This window comes from Epinephelus lanceolatus, chromosome 11 (genome assembly GCF_041903045.1).
Source record: "Epinephelus lanceolatus isolate andai-2023 chromosome 11, ASM4190304v1, whole genome shotgun sequence".
NCBI lineage: Eukaryota > Metazoa > Chordata > Actinopteri > Perciformes > Serranidae > Epinephelus > Epinephelus lanceolatus.
In genome coordinates, this window is record NC_135744.1 from 42261469 (window position 1) to 42279849 (window position 18381).

General features: G+C 42.7%; 1 protein-coding gene and 1 long non-coding RNA gene across 8 annotated transcripts in view; one reads left to right on the forward strand and one right to left on the reverse strand.

Moving 5' to 3' along the window:
- gria3a (glutamate receptor, ionotropic, AMPA 3a) overlaps positions 1-18381 on the forward strand; it is a 96924-nt gene that overhangs the window by 54397 nt on the left and 24146 nt on the right. For all 7 annotated transcript variants that reach the window (XR_013492365.1, XR_013492366.1, XM_078172644.1 and 4 more), the window contains 7 exons: positions 8314-8367; positions 8623-8784; positions 9130-9297; positions 9894-9998; positions 12345-12452; positions 15022-15228; positions 16959-17332. Coding sequence is in view for 5 of the 7 variants with exons in the window: in XM_078172644.1 (XP_078028770.1) it covers positions 8314-8367; positions 8623-8784; positions 9130-9297; positions 9894-9998; positions 12345-12452; positions 15022-15228; positions 16959-17332 (1178 nt within the window). In the remaining 2 variants the exon portion in view is untranslated. The remainder of the gene's footprint in view (positions 1-8313; positions 8368-8622; positions 8785-9129; positions 9298-9893; positions 9999-12344; positions 12453-15021; positions 15229-16958; positions 17333-18381) is intronic.
- The window catches only part of LOC144464756 (uncharacterized), a 32971-nt gene that overhangs the window by 8115 nt on the left and 6475 nt on the right, over positions 1-18381 (reverse strand). The gene's annotated exons all lie outside the window — the stretch shown is intronic.

Below are 18381 nucleotides of genomic sequence, written 5' to 3' on the forward strand. Positions count from 1 at the left end.
ATAAATGTATAGCAAATATTGGTTTGCTGTTATCTTAATGATCTGAATGTCGCATACAGAACCTTCAAAGAGGTGGGAAATGCACTCAGCGTGTTTGTAAGGCTCACAGATTGTAAGATTCACAGAGCAATTAGGTGAGAAATATTGAATGTAAAGAAGGTCAGGTTTAATAAGTTTAAACAGTGTACATAACACAGCAGCTATGAAGTGAGCTCTCTGATTCCTCTCACTACATTTATCCCATAAATATACTAAAGACCGAGGAACATGACAGTCGCTCTGATAAGTCGACCTCAGGCTTTACTGAAATAATAGATAATACTCATATTAGGGAGCAAATATGCAGTATATTATATTATCAGGAAAGGACACTCTACATTCACTTATCCTTTGCATTGTCCTTCTTTCCTTTCTTTTCCATGCTGCCCTTGATAGTTTGCCATATATGAAACCTCATCTTGAACTACGGATAAAAATGTGACAGAACAGCATGCACTATAACGCCCTGCAAGAACACAAAAACAACAACAGGACAACTGTGTGCTGAGCCCTTCTTTTCCTTTTTCTTACCTTCCATTGTAAACAAAGAAAACATGGCTTCTAAATAAAGAGAAAAACTGGACTGTAATAGAGGAAGTTTTTGTAGAGTATTCTTTGTAGCGCGGGCATCCAAAGGAGACCCCAGAGAAGTCTGAGTTAAAACCAACCCAAAATGAAAAACAACATCAAACACGTGCAAGCAGGAGAGTTGGCAAGTGCACAACTGCAACAAGGATAGTAAGGACATTACAACTTCATACACATTTTTTATTTTGTTGAAATTGGCATACAATAAGAAGACTGTGTGAACTTCAGAGGTGTGTAGCTGATGGCTGCCGAAAGCAGAGAGCCGCTTAAACCCTCAGACTGCACACGGTCCCGGGAACAAGACTGGCAATGAAAGCACTTGTATTGCACCAAATTCATTCAGTAAAGAATGAAGGTAATGTTTTTACATGAAGTAACATTTTAAATATTAATACCTACGGCTAAAAAGGCTAGAAAGCAGCAAGGACATTCAGTATTTTCAAAGTTTCATCAAAATCTGTCTAAAATGTTGTATATATTTTGTATAATGTGCCAACAGGCACAAAGACAGAAGTTTAATAATGAGGCGCAGCTATTTTTAAAGATTCAGCTTTGTGGTGAGGTCCAGTGAACGATAGGGGATTTGAAGTAATGCTTAACTGATACACAGCCATGTCCTTCCTCTGCTGTGTTTTCTTTCTTCAATGCGCTTCTTTGACAGCAAAATCCCTCCTCACATTATGCCCTGTTTCGAGTAGCGTAACAATAATTAGTTGACTGGTGGAAAGGGACAGTCATCAACATTAGGATGCCTGTTCCAGTTCTGAAGAAGGCAGATGACAAATCACTGTAACAAAGAGAAGCCTCCATCAGTGGGAAGAGAGTCAAATCCTCTTGAAGGCACTTGGGCAGACATCCAGCTCTGCGCAGGACTGTGGCTCCAGTCTGCTTAATTAGAGTCGATTCCCACAGGAATATTTAGGCTGATCGTCCTGCAGCTCGGCCCAGCTCGGGCTTGCTTCAAACGGCACAGACAGACCTGTGCGTCCAGACAGGCAGGAAGGAGGAGCCCTGAGGATGGACAAATAAAGATAATTGAGACCTGAGACAACTGCTCTGCCTGTCCCTCCTCCTGGCTCCTCCACAGCGTGAGGAGACGGCTCCATATTTCTGATTATATCGTCCACAGAGAGGTGAATACTAATGTAAAGATGTAACAGGAGTGTGTGTGCTGGGTTTATTTGTATTGCACTGGTGGGGGCTGGAAGATGATGTGCTGTGTTTTATTTTTAATTGCAGCGTTAAGGACTCAGTCCTGGTACAAAGATTGGACAACAACTTTGGATTTGGGCTCTACAGTTGGGAACAGTTTGATATTTTGCTGGGACAAAATTGAAACCACACTCAAATCTGTCTGTTGATTATTAAGCTACAGCCAGTAGCTCGTTTGCTTAGCTTAGCACAAAGACTTTTAAAGGTGCTTTTTGGAGTTTCGTGTGTCCTTGAGGGTTACAAGTGCTACTAATGGTGAAAATATAACAGTTGTCCCTTCCTTATTCATAAGGACACGTCATATTTTGGGCCCACTGATTATCATAAAAACCAGGTAAATTGTGGTAGCTGTTTATATGATTCAGCCCTCTGGGTTGGATTTATCACAGATCCATTTCAGACTGTCACCAGATGAGCACATTAACTGTTGAAAAAGGATGACAGGACATGGCACTGAGACTATCCTTTCCTTTCAATGAGCATTAAAAATGTAGGAGCCAGTCAGTACAATCAGTGCTGCAGGTTCCCTCTTGCTTACAGGCCGCGGGTCTTCTTTTCCCCCGAGCTGTTTGAAGAAGGTGTTTTGTGAGAAATGGATTTTGACAGAGAGGAAGATACGACTCCTGTGACAATAAAAGTGTGGTTCTCTCAGTGACGGCTGAGCCTGACCTCAGGTTCCCCGTGGTTTCACATACTCACAAAAAGCGATTATCCCAGGGGACCATGAAACTGGAGCATGAGGATCCTAAAAATATTTGTTATGCCCAGATGCTTCTTTTTTCCCAGAACAGCACTGCCAACAGAGGGATGGAGCAAATGCCACAGCAAACCAAATGAAATAATCCTTAACAAGAACATGTGTACTGCTCATGTTGTGACAGAAAAATTGCTCTAGGTGTGTAGCTGGTTTGTGTTTTGGAAGTCATAATCATTTTTTTCTGACTTAGTTTATTTTCAGAGGGTTTACTGAACAGAATGATGCATATGCCTCAGCTAAGATATTTCAAGAACTTGTTCAACCAGTCAGTTGTGATTGGTTGTTCATCATTAATTATACTGTTAGGGGTCATGGGGGGGCTGGAGCCTATCCCAGCTGACACTGGGCAAGAGGCGGGTTACACCCTGGAAAGGTTGCCAGACTGTCACGGGGCTGACACACAGAGACAGACAAACATTCACGCTCACAGTTAATTAAGAGTCACCAATTAACTATAGTCTCTTACACAGACGCCGATGACGTCAGCACGCTGGCTGACTCTGGCGTCTGTGGACATTCCCATAGCAAAGTTGTGATAGAACTAGCGCTGGCTCCCAGCAGCAGTGATGTGATTGGATCCAAATCCATGTACATCCGTACTTCTGTGACCAACGGCTGATTAGCTTTGCCTTACACCCACCTATCAATCAATCAATCAATCAATCAATCTTTATTTATAGCACTTTTCATACATAAAAATGCAACTCAAAGTGCTTCACAAGATATAAAAACAATGAAAAACCTGCCCCTCCCACCCCCACATATAACACACACACACACACACAGAGCACTCACTGTCAGTGTAATAACATGGCTGGGCACTGAGGCACCAGGTGAGGAAAAACCACCTATAGGGAGCTCATCCACACCAAGAGGCGCCACAGCGGATGGCCACAGGGAGCACCGCCACAGAGACCACCCCAACCCAGAGAGACCGGGGTAGACTCAGTCCTCCGGGCCCAAGGGATCTCCAGGACAGCGTCCCCACAGGCAGACCGGACACACCTCTCAGTGTAGAGGCCCCCCATGAGGAAACGCTGGAGCTAAAAACTAAAAGACTAAAAGACAATGGGATAAGATTTAGAAAATTTAAAGATTTAAACATTTAAAAAAGTTAAAAATTAAAAATAATTTTGCATAGGGATTTAAAAGTAGATCATTAAGAAAATTAGACATGAAAACATAAATAAAATTAAATAAATAAATAAAATAAAAGATAATAAAAGAAGGGTAGAAGAAATCAGTTAAAAGCTAAATTAAAAAGGTGAGTCTTGAGCCTCCTCTTAAAAACATCAACAGTCTCTGCAGTCCTGATGCTCTCCGGCAGGCTGTTCCATAAGTGAGGGCCATAATGGCTGAATGCAGCCTCCCCGTGGGTTTTTGTTCTCACTTTTGGGACAATTTAAAGGCCGGAGCCAGAGGACCTCAGGATCCGCGAGGGTTGATATGATAAAAGCAGGTCAGATAAATAAGATGGCCCAAGACCGTTAAGACATTTAAAAACTAATAAAAGAACCTTAAAATCGATCCTGAAACACACGGGGAGCCAATGCAGCGATTTTAAAACTGGTGTAATGTGCGCCCGCCCTCTGGTCCTTGTCAGCATTCATGCGGCTGAGTTTTGAAGTAGTTGTAGATTGGAGATGGTCTTTTTGGGAAGACCAGACAGCAGGGCATTACAATAGTCTAAAGGACAAGAGATTGAGAATTGCTGTTCCCTGAATTGTTGTCCATAGTACACCAGAAAAGGAAGTGTTCAGTGCATCGCAAGAAGAGATTAAAATGGATATGATTTCATTTGATTCAGCTATATTGCAGAGCTGCAACGTCTCTGTTACATGTAACACACGTGCCGCACCTATGGCAACGCCGTCACGTGGTCTGGATATCCCCGCCTATTTCTATTACAAAACGAAAGACGAATGTCCCCAGACTCCCATTCCGAAGTAAGGGAGGCTGGTCACGTGAGACTACCAATTAACCTGCATGTCTTTGGACTGTGGGAGGAAGCCCACAGAGGGGCTCCTCCAACACGGGGTTTGAGCCCCCCATCTCGGGATTGAACTGGGAACTCTCTTGCAGTGAGGCGACGATGTTAACCACTGCACCACAGCACCGCATATTGATTAATAAATTCATTTTAAAAAATGTAATTGGTAAAAAGCGCACACCCACACACACACACACACACACATATACACATACTGCCCACACCAACTACAACCACTAATGAATTAAGTAACAATAAAATAAGAAACCAAAGTATATCAGTATGCAGTTCTTTAACTCTCCACATCAACATTTTGAACATGCTTGTATACTTCAACAGCATAATCACTGGTGTGCCAACCCTAGATTTTCAGTGGTTTCATCTGGCTACCTCTTTTGAAACCACTGTCTCTAAGGAACTTAATCATTTCACTCTGGTTTAATCATTAGCTGTTGTCATTATGGACAGTTTAGTTAGTTTAGTTTAGTTTGGTGTTGGCTCCTTGATAGATTGTGTAAATACAAACACGATCAAACAAATACCACCTCTCATATCATCCCTTTTTCTGATTTACCAACCATATCCTGACTTTAGAATACTTGTCAGTCTCCACACTCGCTGCCGACCAGATGACTACCAATGCAGTTGTCAGGGGATTTTCCTTTTTTTTCTTCATGCAAGTCAAAACATTTTCAGGTTGTCTTGAAAAGAAATATTTGACACAAAAGCCAGGTGGTAAATCTATCAAAGAGATGTGCATGAAAGTATATGAAATGACGAAGAGGCAATATGAACATTTGGCAGTGGCGCCCCCAGACATTTTTCATAGGAGTAGACAGATGGGGCAAGTGAAAGTCTAAAATACATTCGCTTACATCACAGCTTTACATTAATTCTTCAGTTTCAGAGCAAAGAACTTGAGATATTTGAATCATGGCAGCAGAAGCTCGTAGCATTTAAAGGGCCAGTGTGTAATATTTGGCATGGTTTATTGTCAATCTGAATCTGAATCTGAATCTGAATATTCTACCCATTAATATGTTTATACAAGTGTATAATTGCTATAAAATAAAATTTATTTGGTTTTCGTAGCCTTATAATTATGCTTTTATATATATATATATATATATCAAGGGCCTTGCTTTAGAGAGGTCGCCATCTTGCGCCGCCATGTATGTACGGCAGACCGGGTGGACAATCCAGCCAGCCAGAGAACGCGTTTCGCGTGTATAAATAAACCAACGAAGACAGTGGAAGGAAGGAAGAAGGAGGAGGAAACAGCAGAGAGTGTTAGTAGTTCGTTGATAGAGAGTAGTGAAAAGTTTTTTTAGTTATAAAGTTTGCGAATGGACCACACTTACCACGCAACAGGAGAGAATGAACCCGAACCGTCATCTGCGAGGAAAAGAAGACGCAACTTCACTCCTTGTGATGCACTCTCTGCGGCGCTTTTCCTCCTGATGATATATCTCCCCAACGATGGTAGCAGTAGCAACAAATCCCATTCTGTGCATTCAGCGTCTCTTCTCGCCCGCTCAGCATCAAACACATGGAGTTCCTCATCTGTGTGCTCCGGCTCAAACAGGTATGGCTCTGGATCTGTGTCCGCTACAAGAAACTCTTCAAAATCGCGTTCAAAGTCGTCCATTGCAGCTGCTATAGTCCGGAGATATTGCTAGGCTAAATAAACAGCTGAGCTCTGTTTACCGGCTACGCTGTCAGTCAGTGTGCAGGCTGGAGATTGGTGGAGCAGAGAGGGGAGGGGGTGCCCGCTCGGTATGGTAAACGAGTATGTGTGTATTAAGTGTGTGTGTTACGCCAGAAGAGTCAGAGTTTGGGACGAGTCTTTTACCCCCTGGAGTGTTACTGGAGTTTTTGGAGCGCTCAAATAAACGGGCCTTTTTCCCGAACGCTCCTCTGGTCTCCTGCTCGTGAGGGATTCATTACAATATGGTAACATGGCTTAGATTTCTAAATAAACATTCACCTCGTCGCTAGATAGACCTACTCCTGAAAAACTCGTGCGCAAGGCTTTTTGTCCCTACGAGGCCGCCGTCATTTACCCGACGGGAGGGGTGAGTGAGTGAGCCCTGCAATCTAGAATTTGGCCACTGATGTCACTGTTTTCAACCCATTTTACACACTGGGCCTTTAACACCAAGCTGTGGTTTAATAAACCAGGGAACACGCCGTGTGTTTATGAACTTTCTTGGCATTCATTATAACTTCTACCCCTCCAGTAAAAAGCCAAAAAAATACAGACACTCCCACATTATTATTTGTTTCCGTGTGCCTCCTAGCTACAGTAAGCAATAAATGTTTACAGTTGCTTATTTTCTAACAGCTAAACGGGGTTTCAGTCAGAAACAGCAGTTGAGGTGTCAGTTTTGGATGCTCATATAGAAGTGTGAAGTCTTGTGCTTTCTGCCTGAGTGTGCTGGTGACAAACAGGAGTTGCAGCCAGTCACTCCAGGCGCTGCAGCTTCATTAAGTGCTCACTGTGTTGCTGCACTCCTACAAATGAAAAGCTTTTCAAGACAATTTGGGAGACAATAAGCAGAAAAGCTTCCAGGATTTTTCTGCTTATGAGGAAAACGCAGGATGTGGGGGGGCCTTTGAGAGTCGGCAGTGAGAGGTGCAAAATGTCGAACACAATGAAATCATTTTTGCATTTCAGAGGAGGGTAATTGGATTTATTGTAGAAATTTGTGAGAGTGTATAAGCCGGTCGGAAGGCCGACCTTGGAGCATCAAGGACATTCCCTCTCTGGAGACAATTACGAGACATTAAGGCGGGGGTAAGCAGAGGAGTTTGAAGTGCACAGGTGTGAGACTGCATGCACTGAATAAGAAACTGGACAGATATTACATCACTGTACGCCAGGCTGAAATGAAAAATATGGAAATAGCACTAGAAATATACCACAGGGATGCATGTCCTTGTTTCAGTGCTGTTGTAAAAATCTCTCATCTGTATTCAAGTCCTCTATAAAATCTCTCCAACATGATATCACTATCACTCTGGACATTTAACATTTAGCTGATTTCAGTGCCTGAGTACACTTATATCAAAACTGTGGGGGAGTGTAGAAAGTGAAAAGACAGGGAGGAAAAAAAGCATCTATCCACCCCCACAGTATCTTTTTGAAGCTTCGTACTCTGTGATGGAGAATCAGAATTGAGAGAGAGAGAGAGAGAGAGAGAGGGAGAGGGAGAGGGGGAGAGGGAGGCTTGGCTGGTGGAGAAGTTTAAAAGAAATCAACAAGTGCAGCTTTCTCTGTGTCTGCTCGCTCAGACAGGTGCTGTACAACGTTTTGGGTTTAATTAAGTCTACTGTGTGACTGAGACGGGCGGAGCAGGAAGAGGCAGACTGTAGAGCACAGGCAGCTGCAGAGAGAGGGAGAGGGAGAGGGAGAGGGAGGTTTGCTGGAGTCTTGACCTTATTTTACATGTTGAAGTTAATGGAAAGGAACAAGTGCTGTCATCACAGTTTCTCCCCTCTCTGTGTGCGTCTCATACAAACACACACAAATGTACAAATGTGCTCACTCGCTCCCTCTCGCCTTTGCAAATGCCTCTCTAAAATGTCTTTTCTCCCCTTTTCTTTCTACCAACCACTCTGTGTTGTGAAATTAAAGGTCTCATTTCTGAATCTCAGCCCTCCAAATGTTCTCAGTGTTATGAGATGTGAATGTGACTCACTGTGTGTCTCCTCCTGCGACTTGTAGGTGGTGACCTCGGGAAAAAACAGCAGAGGATACCATTATATCCTCGCCAACCTGGTGAGCACTCACAACATGAAACAATCCAACGAAGCCCAGAACAACACTGCTCAGCGTGATGCAATGCAGTGCAAAGAAACGCAACACTCTCTGTAGTGTAGTCAAACATCTCAGTGTGTAGTTACGATAGACTAACAATTGGTTGCAGTAATTAAACAGAACTATAGGCTAATGATGGGCACGCTAAAGCAGTTCTTTCTTTGCTGCTAATGATCCCTCGTTCCACTAGCAGCCACTTGTGCTCTTTGCTCTCAGGGCTTTTCCAACATGAGCCTGGACAGAGTCTTTTCTGGTGGAGCCAACATCACAGGCTTCCAGATCATCAACCCAGACAGCTCCATCGTCCAGCAGTTCCTCCAGCGCTGGGAGCGCCTGGATGAAAGAGAATTTCCAGAAGCCAAAAACACTCCACTGAAGGTCAGTGAGGCACAGCCGCCGATGCTACATTTTATTCTTCAAAGACACTTTTTCTCTCCCCCTCTTCCTCCAAGTTTTAAGGTACTAACTCTGCTGAGTCTCTTCACTGAGACGTTGCTTAAATAACTTGTCACCTGCTCGCCCTTGAACAGAAGCGTCTCACATAGTCGCGCAATTTTTCATGTCAATCATAATGTGATGCTTTGATTCTTTTTTTTACTTGTTACATCAGTAGCACTGCTCTACCAAGTTCTGCTGCAGAGATGATAACCTTGCTTTGATAGCAGTGCAGTCTGCGTGATGTCAGTGGTGCGTCACTGGGGTTTCTTGTGGCCTTTGTCTCAGTACACATCAGCGCTGACCCACGATGCCATCCTCGTGATCGCGGAGGCCTTCCGATACCTTCGGCGCCAGCGAGTGGATGTGTCTCGCAGGGGGAGTGCGGGGGACTGCCTGGCCAACCCCGCTGTGCCCTGGAGCCAAGGCATCGACATAGAGAGAGCCCTCAAAATGGTAAGACCAAGGGCGTTCACTGTCTCTGTAAACAGCTCTGCTTTTTATTTGATTTACTGTGCAGTTTAATCTTTAGCTTTGTATCACTCTTCACTCTACTTTGCTTCAAAAGCAACAGTAATTGATTTTATCCTTATGGTACAACAGCTGAAACACTTTACATATCCAGCACCATATTTGATTCCACACAGCATGTTAAACCAAAGTTATTTTTAAACATCACCTGTTTTCATCTTTTTGCCTCAGCAAACAGTGAAAGCAGTGTTTCCTTTGCCCCAAAAAAACTAACTTCCACCAGTTTTGTACAATTTTCAGACTTGTCACCCCTCTACATTGATCTGATTGGTCCAACACCAAATCTCACAGTCACTCCAAATTTGCATGCCACACCACTTGCCTCACCAATATGCTGAGAGTATAAAAACTATTGCAATGCTATTGGAAATATGTATTCAATAGACGACACACCTGGGAAATGAAAAGGCACTGGAGAGAACGTTTGACGGCATATATAAAGACAGTTTGTTTTCATGTGGAATTTGCTCACTTAATGCATGTAAGGAGCGTGTTATCATTCTTTTCTGGTTGCCTGGCAGGTCCAAGTACAAGGTATGACAGGAAACATCCAGTTTGACACATTTGGCCGGCGGTCTAATTACACAATTGATGTGTACGAGATGAAGCCGGTAGGCCCCAGGAAGGTAAGTGAGCACACAGCCTCGGAAGCATCTGTCAAAACTGAATTAATGTGTAATAGCATATGATATAGATGTTAGTGCTACATGTTTTAAATCAGCGGAAATAGAAACAGACTTAAAGCAGCTCTGTGAAAGGGGTTTTACTTCCTCGTGGCATGTTGGCAGTACACAAGTTGTAGGGTTGGTTCTGATTTGGACAGACGCTGCCAGTACCCAGTCTTGCAAAGCCAGCCCAAATCATGCGCACATCCCCTCCGAGATTCTAATCTGGAAAACATCCACTGAGAATCAGTCGAGCCCTGCAGATGGAAGCTAAACCAATCTACAAACCTTTGGGGAGCGGCAGTTTAGATGATGACATGGCTCAAAACTCAGAAACATCACCAGTAGCTATTAAAACTGCATGTTGTAGCTACAGAATGAGGCTTTACTGCTAATGCAGGGCCCCACAGTTCTTCAGAAACAGATTAAAGTTGATAATTTAAAAGACATTGGGTATTTCTGAAAGAGCTGCCATGTGCCTCCAGATTTAAAATTTGATGCTGAAAACACTTACAGCCCAGCGAGTGGTGCATCTGTCCAGTCTGGTGTCTGAAGGGTTCATGCTGATGCCTGAATGTACTGTCAATCACTTCACATTACATCAAGCAAACACCTTTGGAGTTTAGACAGACAACAAGCAAAGTGTCATTTGTGGGCTCGCTTTGCAAGATTATAATCAGCTGATATTTTGTGTATTATGACATATATGTGTTTATTGAAATGTGACTTTTTGAAGTTCAGTTTAGTTTTCAGCGATTTCCTCAAGGACAGGAAACCACCATGACAGTAAAACACTTGACTATAATGAAGCTGCTAGGTGGGTTAGCAGCTCTTGTGGCAGCTTTTACAGCTTGAATCCCACTAGCAGCTGATATGAAGCTACGTGTTTACTTTAGAGATCTGATCTCTGAGGACAACTGAGGAACTCCGTATCCAAAATATTTTTGGTAATGTAGCCAATAAAAACATTTTATATGAGGCTATATTTGAATACATATCAGCCGTAGACATGGATGCAAAAGAGCTGCAGCACACGTGAGCGTTCAGTGTGTCCGTTTTATCTACAAGCATGGACACACGTCTTGTTTTGTGCCCTGGCTTGCTAAATGAGCTAACAAACAAACCTGGGAGAAGTGCACTCACTCAGAAAAGCCATTTAGCTATTTAGCACGACAGCTGTAAGACGTGTCAATGCCTGTTAGTTTAGATGTTAAATGATTTGGTCCTTTTCTTCAATACCACTAACAAAACACTCTGTCCCTGATTAGCTTGTAAGCTCGACGCACTAAAACAAGTCAGCTCACAAACACATGCATCGACCTGCCTCCTCAGAGGCTCGGAAGCTAAAAGGTCATTTCTATTATATCCCGCAAGTTTTTCCTCCTTTTAATAATGAGAACTATTGATAAACAAATTGGAAACCACTTTGAAAATGATATTTGGCAGCAAAAAGGAATAACTTTCTAATTTCAATTGAACTTTTACCATGGCATATCTCAAGATAATACACCCACATGCTCCCCCGGTGCTCTGCTGTAATTGGGCAGGCCAAAGGCAAAGACAATGTTGAGCAGTCTCTGAAAACAAACACACTCAGACTGACAACGCCGTGGCTTGGCTAGCTCCCCGACCCTGAACTTTGACAAGGTCCTCACAAAAGCTGGCACCAGAAAGGAGATGGCCCCATACTGTCCACACAATTCAGCTCACAAGGCAACACACATCACAGCGGCCTGCACATCCAAACTATCTGCAGACAATCTGCAGTGACAACAGAGTGAGTATTGTGCATCATAGCTACCAGAAGTGGGAGGCGTCGACTTCTTGGCTGAATACATCAGAGTGTAACCGAAATAAACACAATGCAGCCACTGGAATCATCTCAGGTTCAGTAGACACGGGCCAGTGTTTGTTTTTGTGTTAGATTATACTGTGTGTGCTATGTGTAGTATTAATAGAACAGTAGAGCAACCTACTGCACTAGCTAGATAAGGCACATTTAGACTATTAGGTTTATATTAATTTTACCAGTCTTCGAGTGCTCTATTGGTGCTGCTTTCTTGTTATGTAAGAGTGCATTTGCTGAGCCAGGAATAGATTACGCCTACTCTGCTGAAGTGTAGCCCAGGTGAAGTGAGAAGCACCACTACAAGCTTTTTATAAAATCCTACATCAGGCAACACTAGGCCTGTCTCCTGCTTTACAGATAGAGCCGACCAACTCACATGTACTTGGAGGCTCTACTGTAAAAAAAAACAATGTCTTTCTGTTTCCTTTAATAAATGTGAACCTTTGTGTCGTTTTCAGATCGGCTACTGGAATGAGTACGAAAAATTTGTATATATAATGGATCAGCAGGTCACCAACGAGTCCTCTTCTGTGGAAAACCGAACAATTGTGGTCACTACTATTATGGTACACTCTCAAGCAGGTTTTAAGTGTTTCACCTTAAGATTTCTGCCACTCAAGGTCAAGGTGTCCATTGTTGCAATCTGTCCTGGGAGGGTAGAATTATTTTATTTTGAGTTGCTTTCCATCCACTCACTACATGTTGAAACAGTCGATTCACAAAGAGTGTTTCAACTGTATCCGTGTGGGTGCCAAAGCATTTTGGTTTTTTTATATTACGGTGGGCTGTTGTAGTAGTGACGTCACAATAACGGCTTTGGTAATGATAACTATAAAGATAGACACCATCGTATTCACATTCAGTGCATACGTAAGTAAACATGTTTCCCTCTCATTAAGTAAACCGTCAGTGGCACCGGGATGAATCAGCTGTGTCTCGCTGGAGACATGAAATGATCTGCACACAAGGAGGACATAAACAACCGAAGGCTGCAACCTCTGGCTGTTTATGTCTATGCTCAAATTTACTTTGGCACTGAATTGTAATGTATCTATCACAGGTCTCTCAAAAACCAGTGCTCCCAGTATACCAGGCTCAGGGTTAGGCACAGTGCTAGTGAGACTAGTCACAGACAGTTACCACAGGTCAGTAATCATCAGCCATTTTTAAATGTAACATAAGGTGCGCCTTATCTTACATTTAAAACCACGGCTTCTCGTTCCTTCTGACTTTGTCTATTATGTTTTCATCTTAGACAAATTCAGAATGTAATAGTCATGCATTCTCATTTCAGTGTGTAGTAACTCATTATCTCCATGACCAGGCAGGAAGTACAGCAGTGAGGAGGTGAGTGAGGAAGGGAGAACAGAAGAGTAGTCCCATTGCATTGTTTTCTCACTGCCAGGCATGTCTTTGATTTGAATAAAGACAACTGTTATTTAAGATACATCACAGTCACGTCATTAACGTCATGTTGTTTTTCTTGCATCCCATAACTTTAAAGTAAAACGCCATGTTTAATGAAAGGCCATCCTGCTATTACAGGGTGCGACTCTTTCATTTTGTTTTGTTGTAACATTGTACATGACTGCAGAGTGGAAGAGAAGGTAACGGGAGACGAGTTTGAACAACAAAGGAGTAAAACTGTTGTGAAAACATCACGTAACAGTCTCTTCTTAAGATGGGTTTGAAAGGGGACCTATTATGCTCTTTCATAAAGTGTTATGATAAACATGGCCAAAGTTTCAAATAATGAACATATTTGGAAGTAATCCCCGTTTCCAACAGTTTTTTTCTCCTCTGCCTACAGTATGATGTCATAGTGTGCCGGGGTTTTTTATATGATCATCTGCTCCAGGCACGCGACTGCAGGTGTTTACATTACGTAGCCTAATCTGCTATATTAAGCTACACACTCATGTCAGGGAAACATGTAATTGTGGCTGGTGACGCTGTTAATTTCTCCCAATTTTGGATCATACTCCTGCTGGAACATGTCCAGTTGTGTTTCAGGCTTTTTTTTGGTGATTTTTAACAGTACAAAGTGCCCCTTTTTCCCCGTTACTGTCATTCCCCAGCTGCACTGACGGTGCAGAAACGCAGAGATATGGAAGTTCCAAAAACGCTGACCAATCACAGCAGACTGGACTTGTTCGGGAGGTGGTCTTAAAGTGACACGCACTAAACCAAGTGTCTCAAACAGAGGCGTTCCAGCACAGCGTGAGGAAATAAAGTGTTTTTGACCATTAAAGCGTGTAAACATGTTCTTGTCGAAACCTTAAATCCAAATATGAACCTGAAATGAGCATAATAGGTCCTCTTCAGTGTTAGTAAAGAACCTCTGGAAAACACATTAATGCCATGTGACAGAGTAAATCACCACTGATGAATATTCTCAAGGTGATATAATTGAAAAAAGTTTGATGGCAAACCTGTTGCATATTTTATTCAAATCTAAAGCACAGAGGTGATGTAACAGAAATGATGTAACCAACACACCAAGCAGATTATTTTATTGTCACAATACTAATGAATGAAAAGAACCAGTATGACTTTTTATTTTGTCATACATCTACTCTTCTGACGTGGCTCACGCGTTTTTGCGCTTAACATTTGTTTGATGGATGAAGTAATCTCTATGTTTCTGATGTGTCTCTCTGCTGTCACTGACGCTTACTTCATGAACTGGAAAAGTGCTCCATTCAGCTTGTCCTCCTCCTTGTGCTACGCTGATGCAAAGCACATGCCACCCCCTGCCTATCACCCATTTTCACAGATTTAGATTGCGGATGAGGTTAGCATGAGGGAGCCCTGACATCCTGCTTTGCCTCCTTTATATGTGTTAGATGCTTCGCTCCTCCCGCTGGCCCGGTTGGCCTCTTCACTCCAGCAGCAGCCCGCTTTTTTAGTCTGTCGAGTCCCCCAATAACATGCCTGTAACTGATGCTGCGTAGATCCTCTTAACCTCTGTTCTGTTTGTCTCTGTATGTCTCCCACATCTGTCTGTGTGTCACCCCAGCATGTATGTGTGCATGCATACAGTACTAGTCACGGCCTTGTGTGAAACATGAGGTCTGGCCACTGTGGATGTGTGTATTTCTTTGCAATGAACTCAAAATTATGTCTAATTAACAGGAAGCTCCGTATGTGATGTACAAGAAAAACTATATGCAGATGGATGGAAATGACAGATATGAAGGCTACTGTGTCGATTTAGCTTCTGAAATTGCAAAACATGTGGGGATAAAATATAAGCTGTCGGTAGTGCCGGATGGGAAGTACGGAGCCAGAGATCCAGAGACCAAGACGTGGAACGGGATGGTGGGTGAACTGGTTTATGGGGTAAGTGTCAGTCCACCTGTGTAGCTCATAAGGGGGAGGGAGTTAACTGTTCATCTTTTTTAATTTCCTGCAACTGAAAGTGGCAATCTCAAAGATTTCAGTCCTGGTTTATTCGGTGACACGTGTAGTTACTAGTGGTAACAACAAATGCAAGAAGTCAGGCAATAATTGGCCTTTTTCTTTCATTCTGTGAGCAACCATGATCTAATTTTGGCTGCACATGGCATGAGTCTGCAGACAGCAGGACACAGTGAAAGGAGTTGGTTACCTCGCCATTCTCTCCTTAAATTTTTGCTAATTGTGAGTGCTATGGTCACTGAAAAACACATTGCATTTCCTGCGACCCCTTCATAATAAAGGTCAGCTGTGTTTGGCCAGTTAAATGCTTTTCATGCAAAGCTGCAACAGTAGGAAATGTTCAGTTTGCACTCTTGACACCCAGTTTGTAATACTGCAGATATATGAATATTGCAATACTTTCATCAGTGGGCCACAGGCTCAGTCACCATCGTGTTACCTCATTCGGTGATAGTGACTTTTATTGAAATGAAAATCTTTGAGATTATTACTTTGACCCCTATTTATTCAAATTACTGTAAAGCATTGTAAACGTCTCAAAACATCCTCCACATTTGAATGAATGAGAGGTTTTTATAAAAGTCACACGGCCCATTTGTAGTCAAAATAAATCATATGATGTGAGATTATAGTGATTACTACCATGTAAAATATCCAGCTTTATTAGTTTCAGTCATGCAACCAAACACCAAAGTAAAAATAGATATTGATATGTTGCACTTTTAATGAGAGTGGGCAGAGTGGGTTTTGGAAAGCCGTTCTTCAACTGTAAAATCACCTAGACTTGTTTTATCATGCATTTCATGGCTCACTCACACTTGAACTGGCTTTAACAAGATGATTCACATCTTTTATGAGACCTCGGCTGCTGAATGAATAATGTTGAAAAAATACAAGACAGCGCAGACAAGAATCTAAAAAAATCTGCGTGCAAACACTTTCTCAGTGCATCTTTTGTTTCAGTTTAACACCTGCACTTTCTGCTGTTATGGCTGTTTCACAGGCTGCTCTGCTCTCCTGCAGCCCTCCCAGTATTCATAGCTGAGACAGAGAGAGATGATAATACGTGAAATCGCCTCTGCAATATTTATTTCATCCAGAATACTGGACACGTTTGGCTGAGACCACTCCTAACTTTATCTGTGTTAAATATTTTGATGTTCAGTCACTGCAGTGAGATGCTAATTGACAAGCGTGTCAGGCACTTGCAGAGGATGTGATGGAGGTGAATTTGAAAACAGGCTGATTCACATTTCATGGACTGCTTACATAAGCTCCTCCACCTCTGTCTTCCAACCCTCTGCTTGATTCATGGAGGAGATTTGGATCGAGACAAAGACATTAGCCAACACAAATGCTGAGTGACTCATTTTCAAATGGCAGATATCCCTCTCACAGGCATTATCACGGGTCTATTCAGTAAGCTGTCGCATTTCACCGTGTCCAATCTCTTTACTCCATGAATCCACTTTAAGGATGAGTGCCTGGGCATGCATATGTGATTATAAGACACAGTGACTTACATATAGTCATGGTTATTGGTTTGACTTTGGGTTTATGGGTGTTTCCTTCAGTAAATCAACATGTTACACTTTGGTTGGTTGTTTGTTCTGTGAGACTAACTCCCAGTGTGCCTGTTCCCATTTTCACAGAGAGCTGACATAGCCGTGGCTCCTCTAACTATAACGTTGGTGCGGGAAGAAGTGATAGACTTCTCGAAGCCCTTTATGAGCTTGGGCATCTCCATTATGATTAAGAAGCCTCAAAAGTCCAAGCCTGGGGTGTTTTCCTTCCTGGACCCACTGGCCTATGAGATTTGGATGTGTATAGTTTTTGCCTATATCGGCGTGAGTGTGGTGCTCTTCCTGGTGAGCCGTTTCAGCCCATACGAGTGGCATCTGGACGAGAACGATGAGGCCAAAGACCCTCAGAGCCCCCCAGACCCTCCAAACGACTTTGGGATATTTAATAGCCTGTGGTTCTCCCTGGGTGCCTTCATGCAGCAAGGATGCGATATCTCACCAAGGTTGGTTGTTGCGTTCACTTCCCACCACCCCCCAGTTGTCCTCATCATCTCTCTGCATTTTATAGTCCCATACATACATCTCCTTCCTGCCATGGTGCATATAGGTTATTTTGAGCTTTGCTGTCCATGTAAACCTCATGCTTCACTTCACTGCACTCTCCTCCCATTTCTTTCTCTGAGCAAACCTTTGTTTTGAAGCTGCATGCTGGCAGTGATGCTCTGCATCCACAAAATAACTTATATCCACCATGCTGAGGGCTGTAAAATGCACAGGGGTCATTACATTTCATTCAAAGTAGCTGCTTGAATCCCTCATGACTCTTGGAGGGCTACCGTGTTTTTGCTGCATGTCCCATTTTACGGTCATCTCATTGGTGCATATAACTCATTTTGTGGGGGGGAGAAATCATCAGCACCATAAATGTTTTCCCAGTATCATCTATTTATTCATTCATCCATCTCTTTACTCATCACTGTTGTGGTGTCCCTCACCTCTTCATCAAGGATTCTTGCTTCCATCATCCTTTCTTCTGGGACTGAGATTTTGTAGAAGCTGGTTGACGACCAACGAGAGGTTTCCTCAGATTCACATTAGTGTGATATTGAATGGAGTGATTGATGGCGTGCTGCCAAAACAATGTGCGGTTTAATGGTGCTACATTTAACATTCTCTCTAGTTTTATTCTTTAGGGAAACACAGTAAGAACAGCCCTTTAATTATTAGTATTAACTACGAAGAAACATCAGAAAAATAGGCACAATAAATTACAAAAATATGTGAAAGTAAAAAGGTGTAATAATAATAATACCAGTCTAATAATCTACAGTGTAGTCTCTGATTAAAAGTGAATGAGCAGCACCCTCTCACTTCTCTTGGATGCTCAGTGGGATATCAGCCTGGTAAGTTGTCACATTAGCGGACTGAGACGGGCGATTCCTGCATCTGACACTTAGCTGTGATGGCGCAGGCTAAATATACTGTAAGCTCAGGTACCCAGGGCTATATGACTGAGCATAACTTAAGTCAATGCCATGGAAAAGCACAGAGG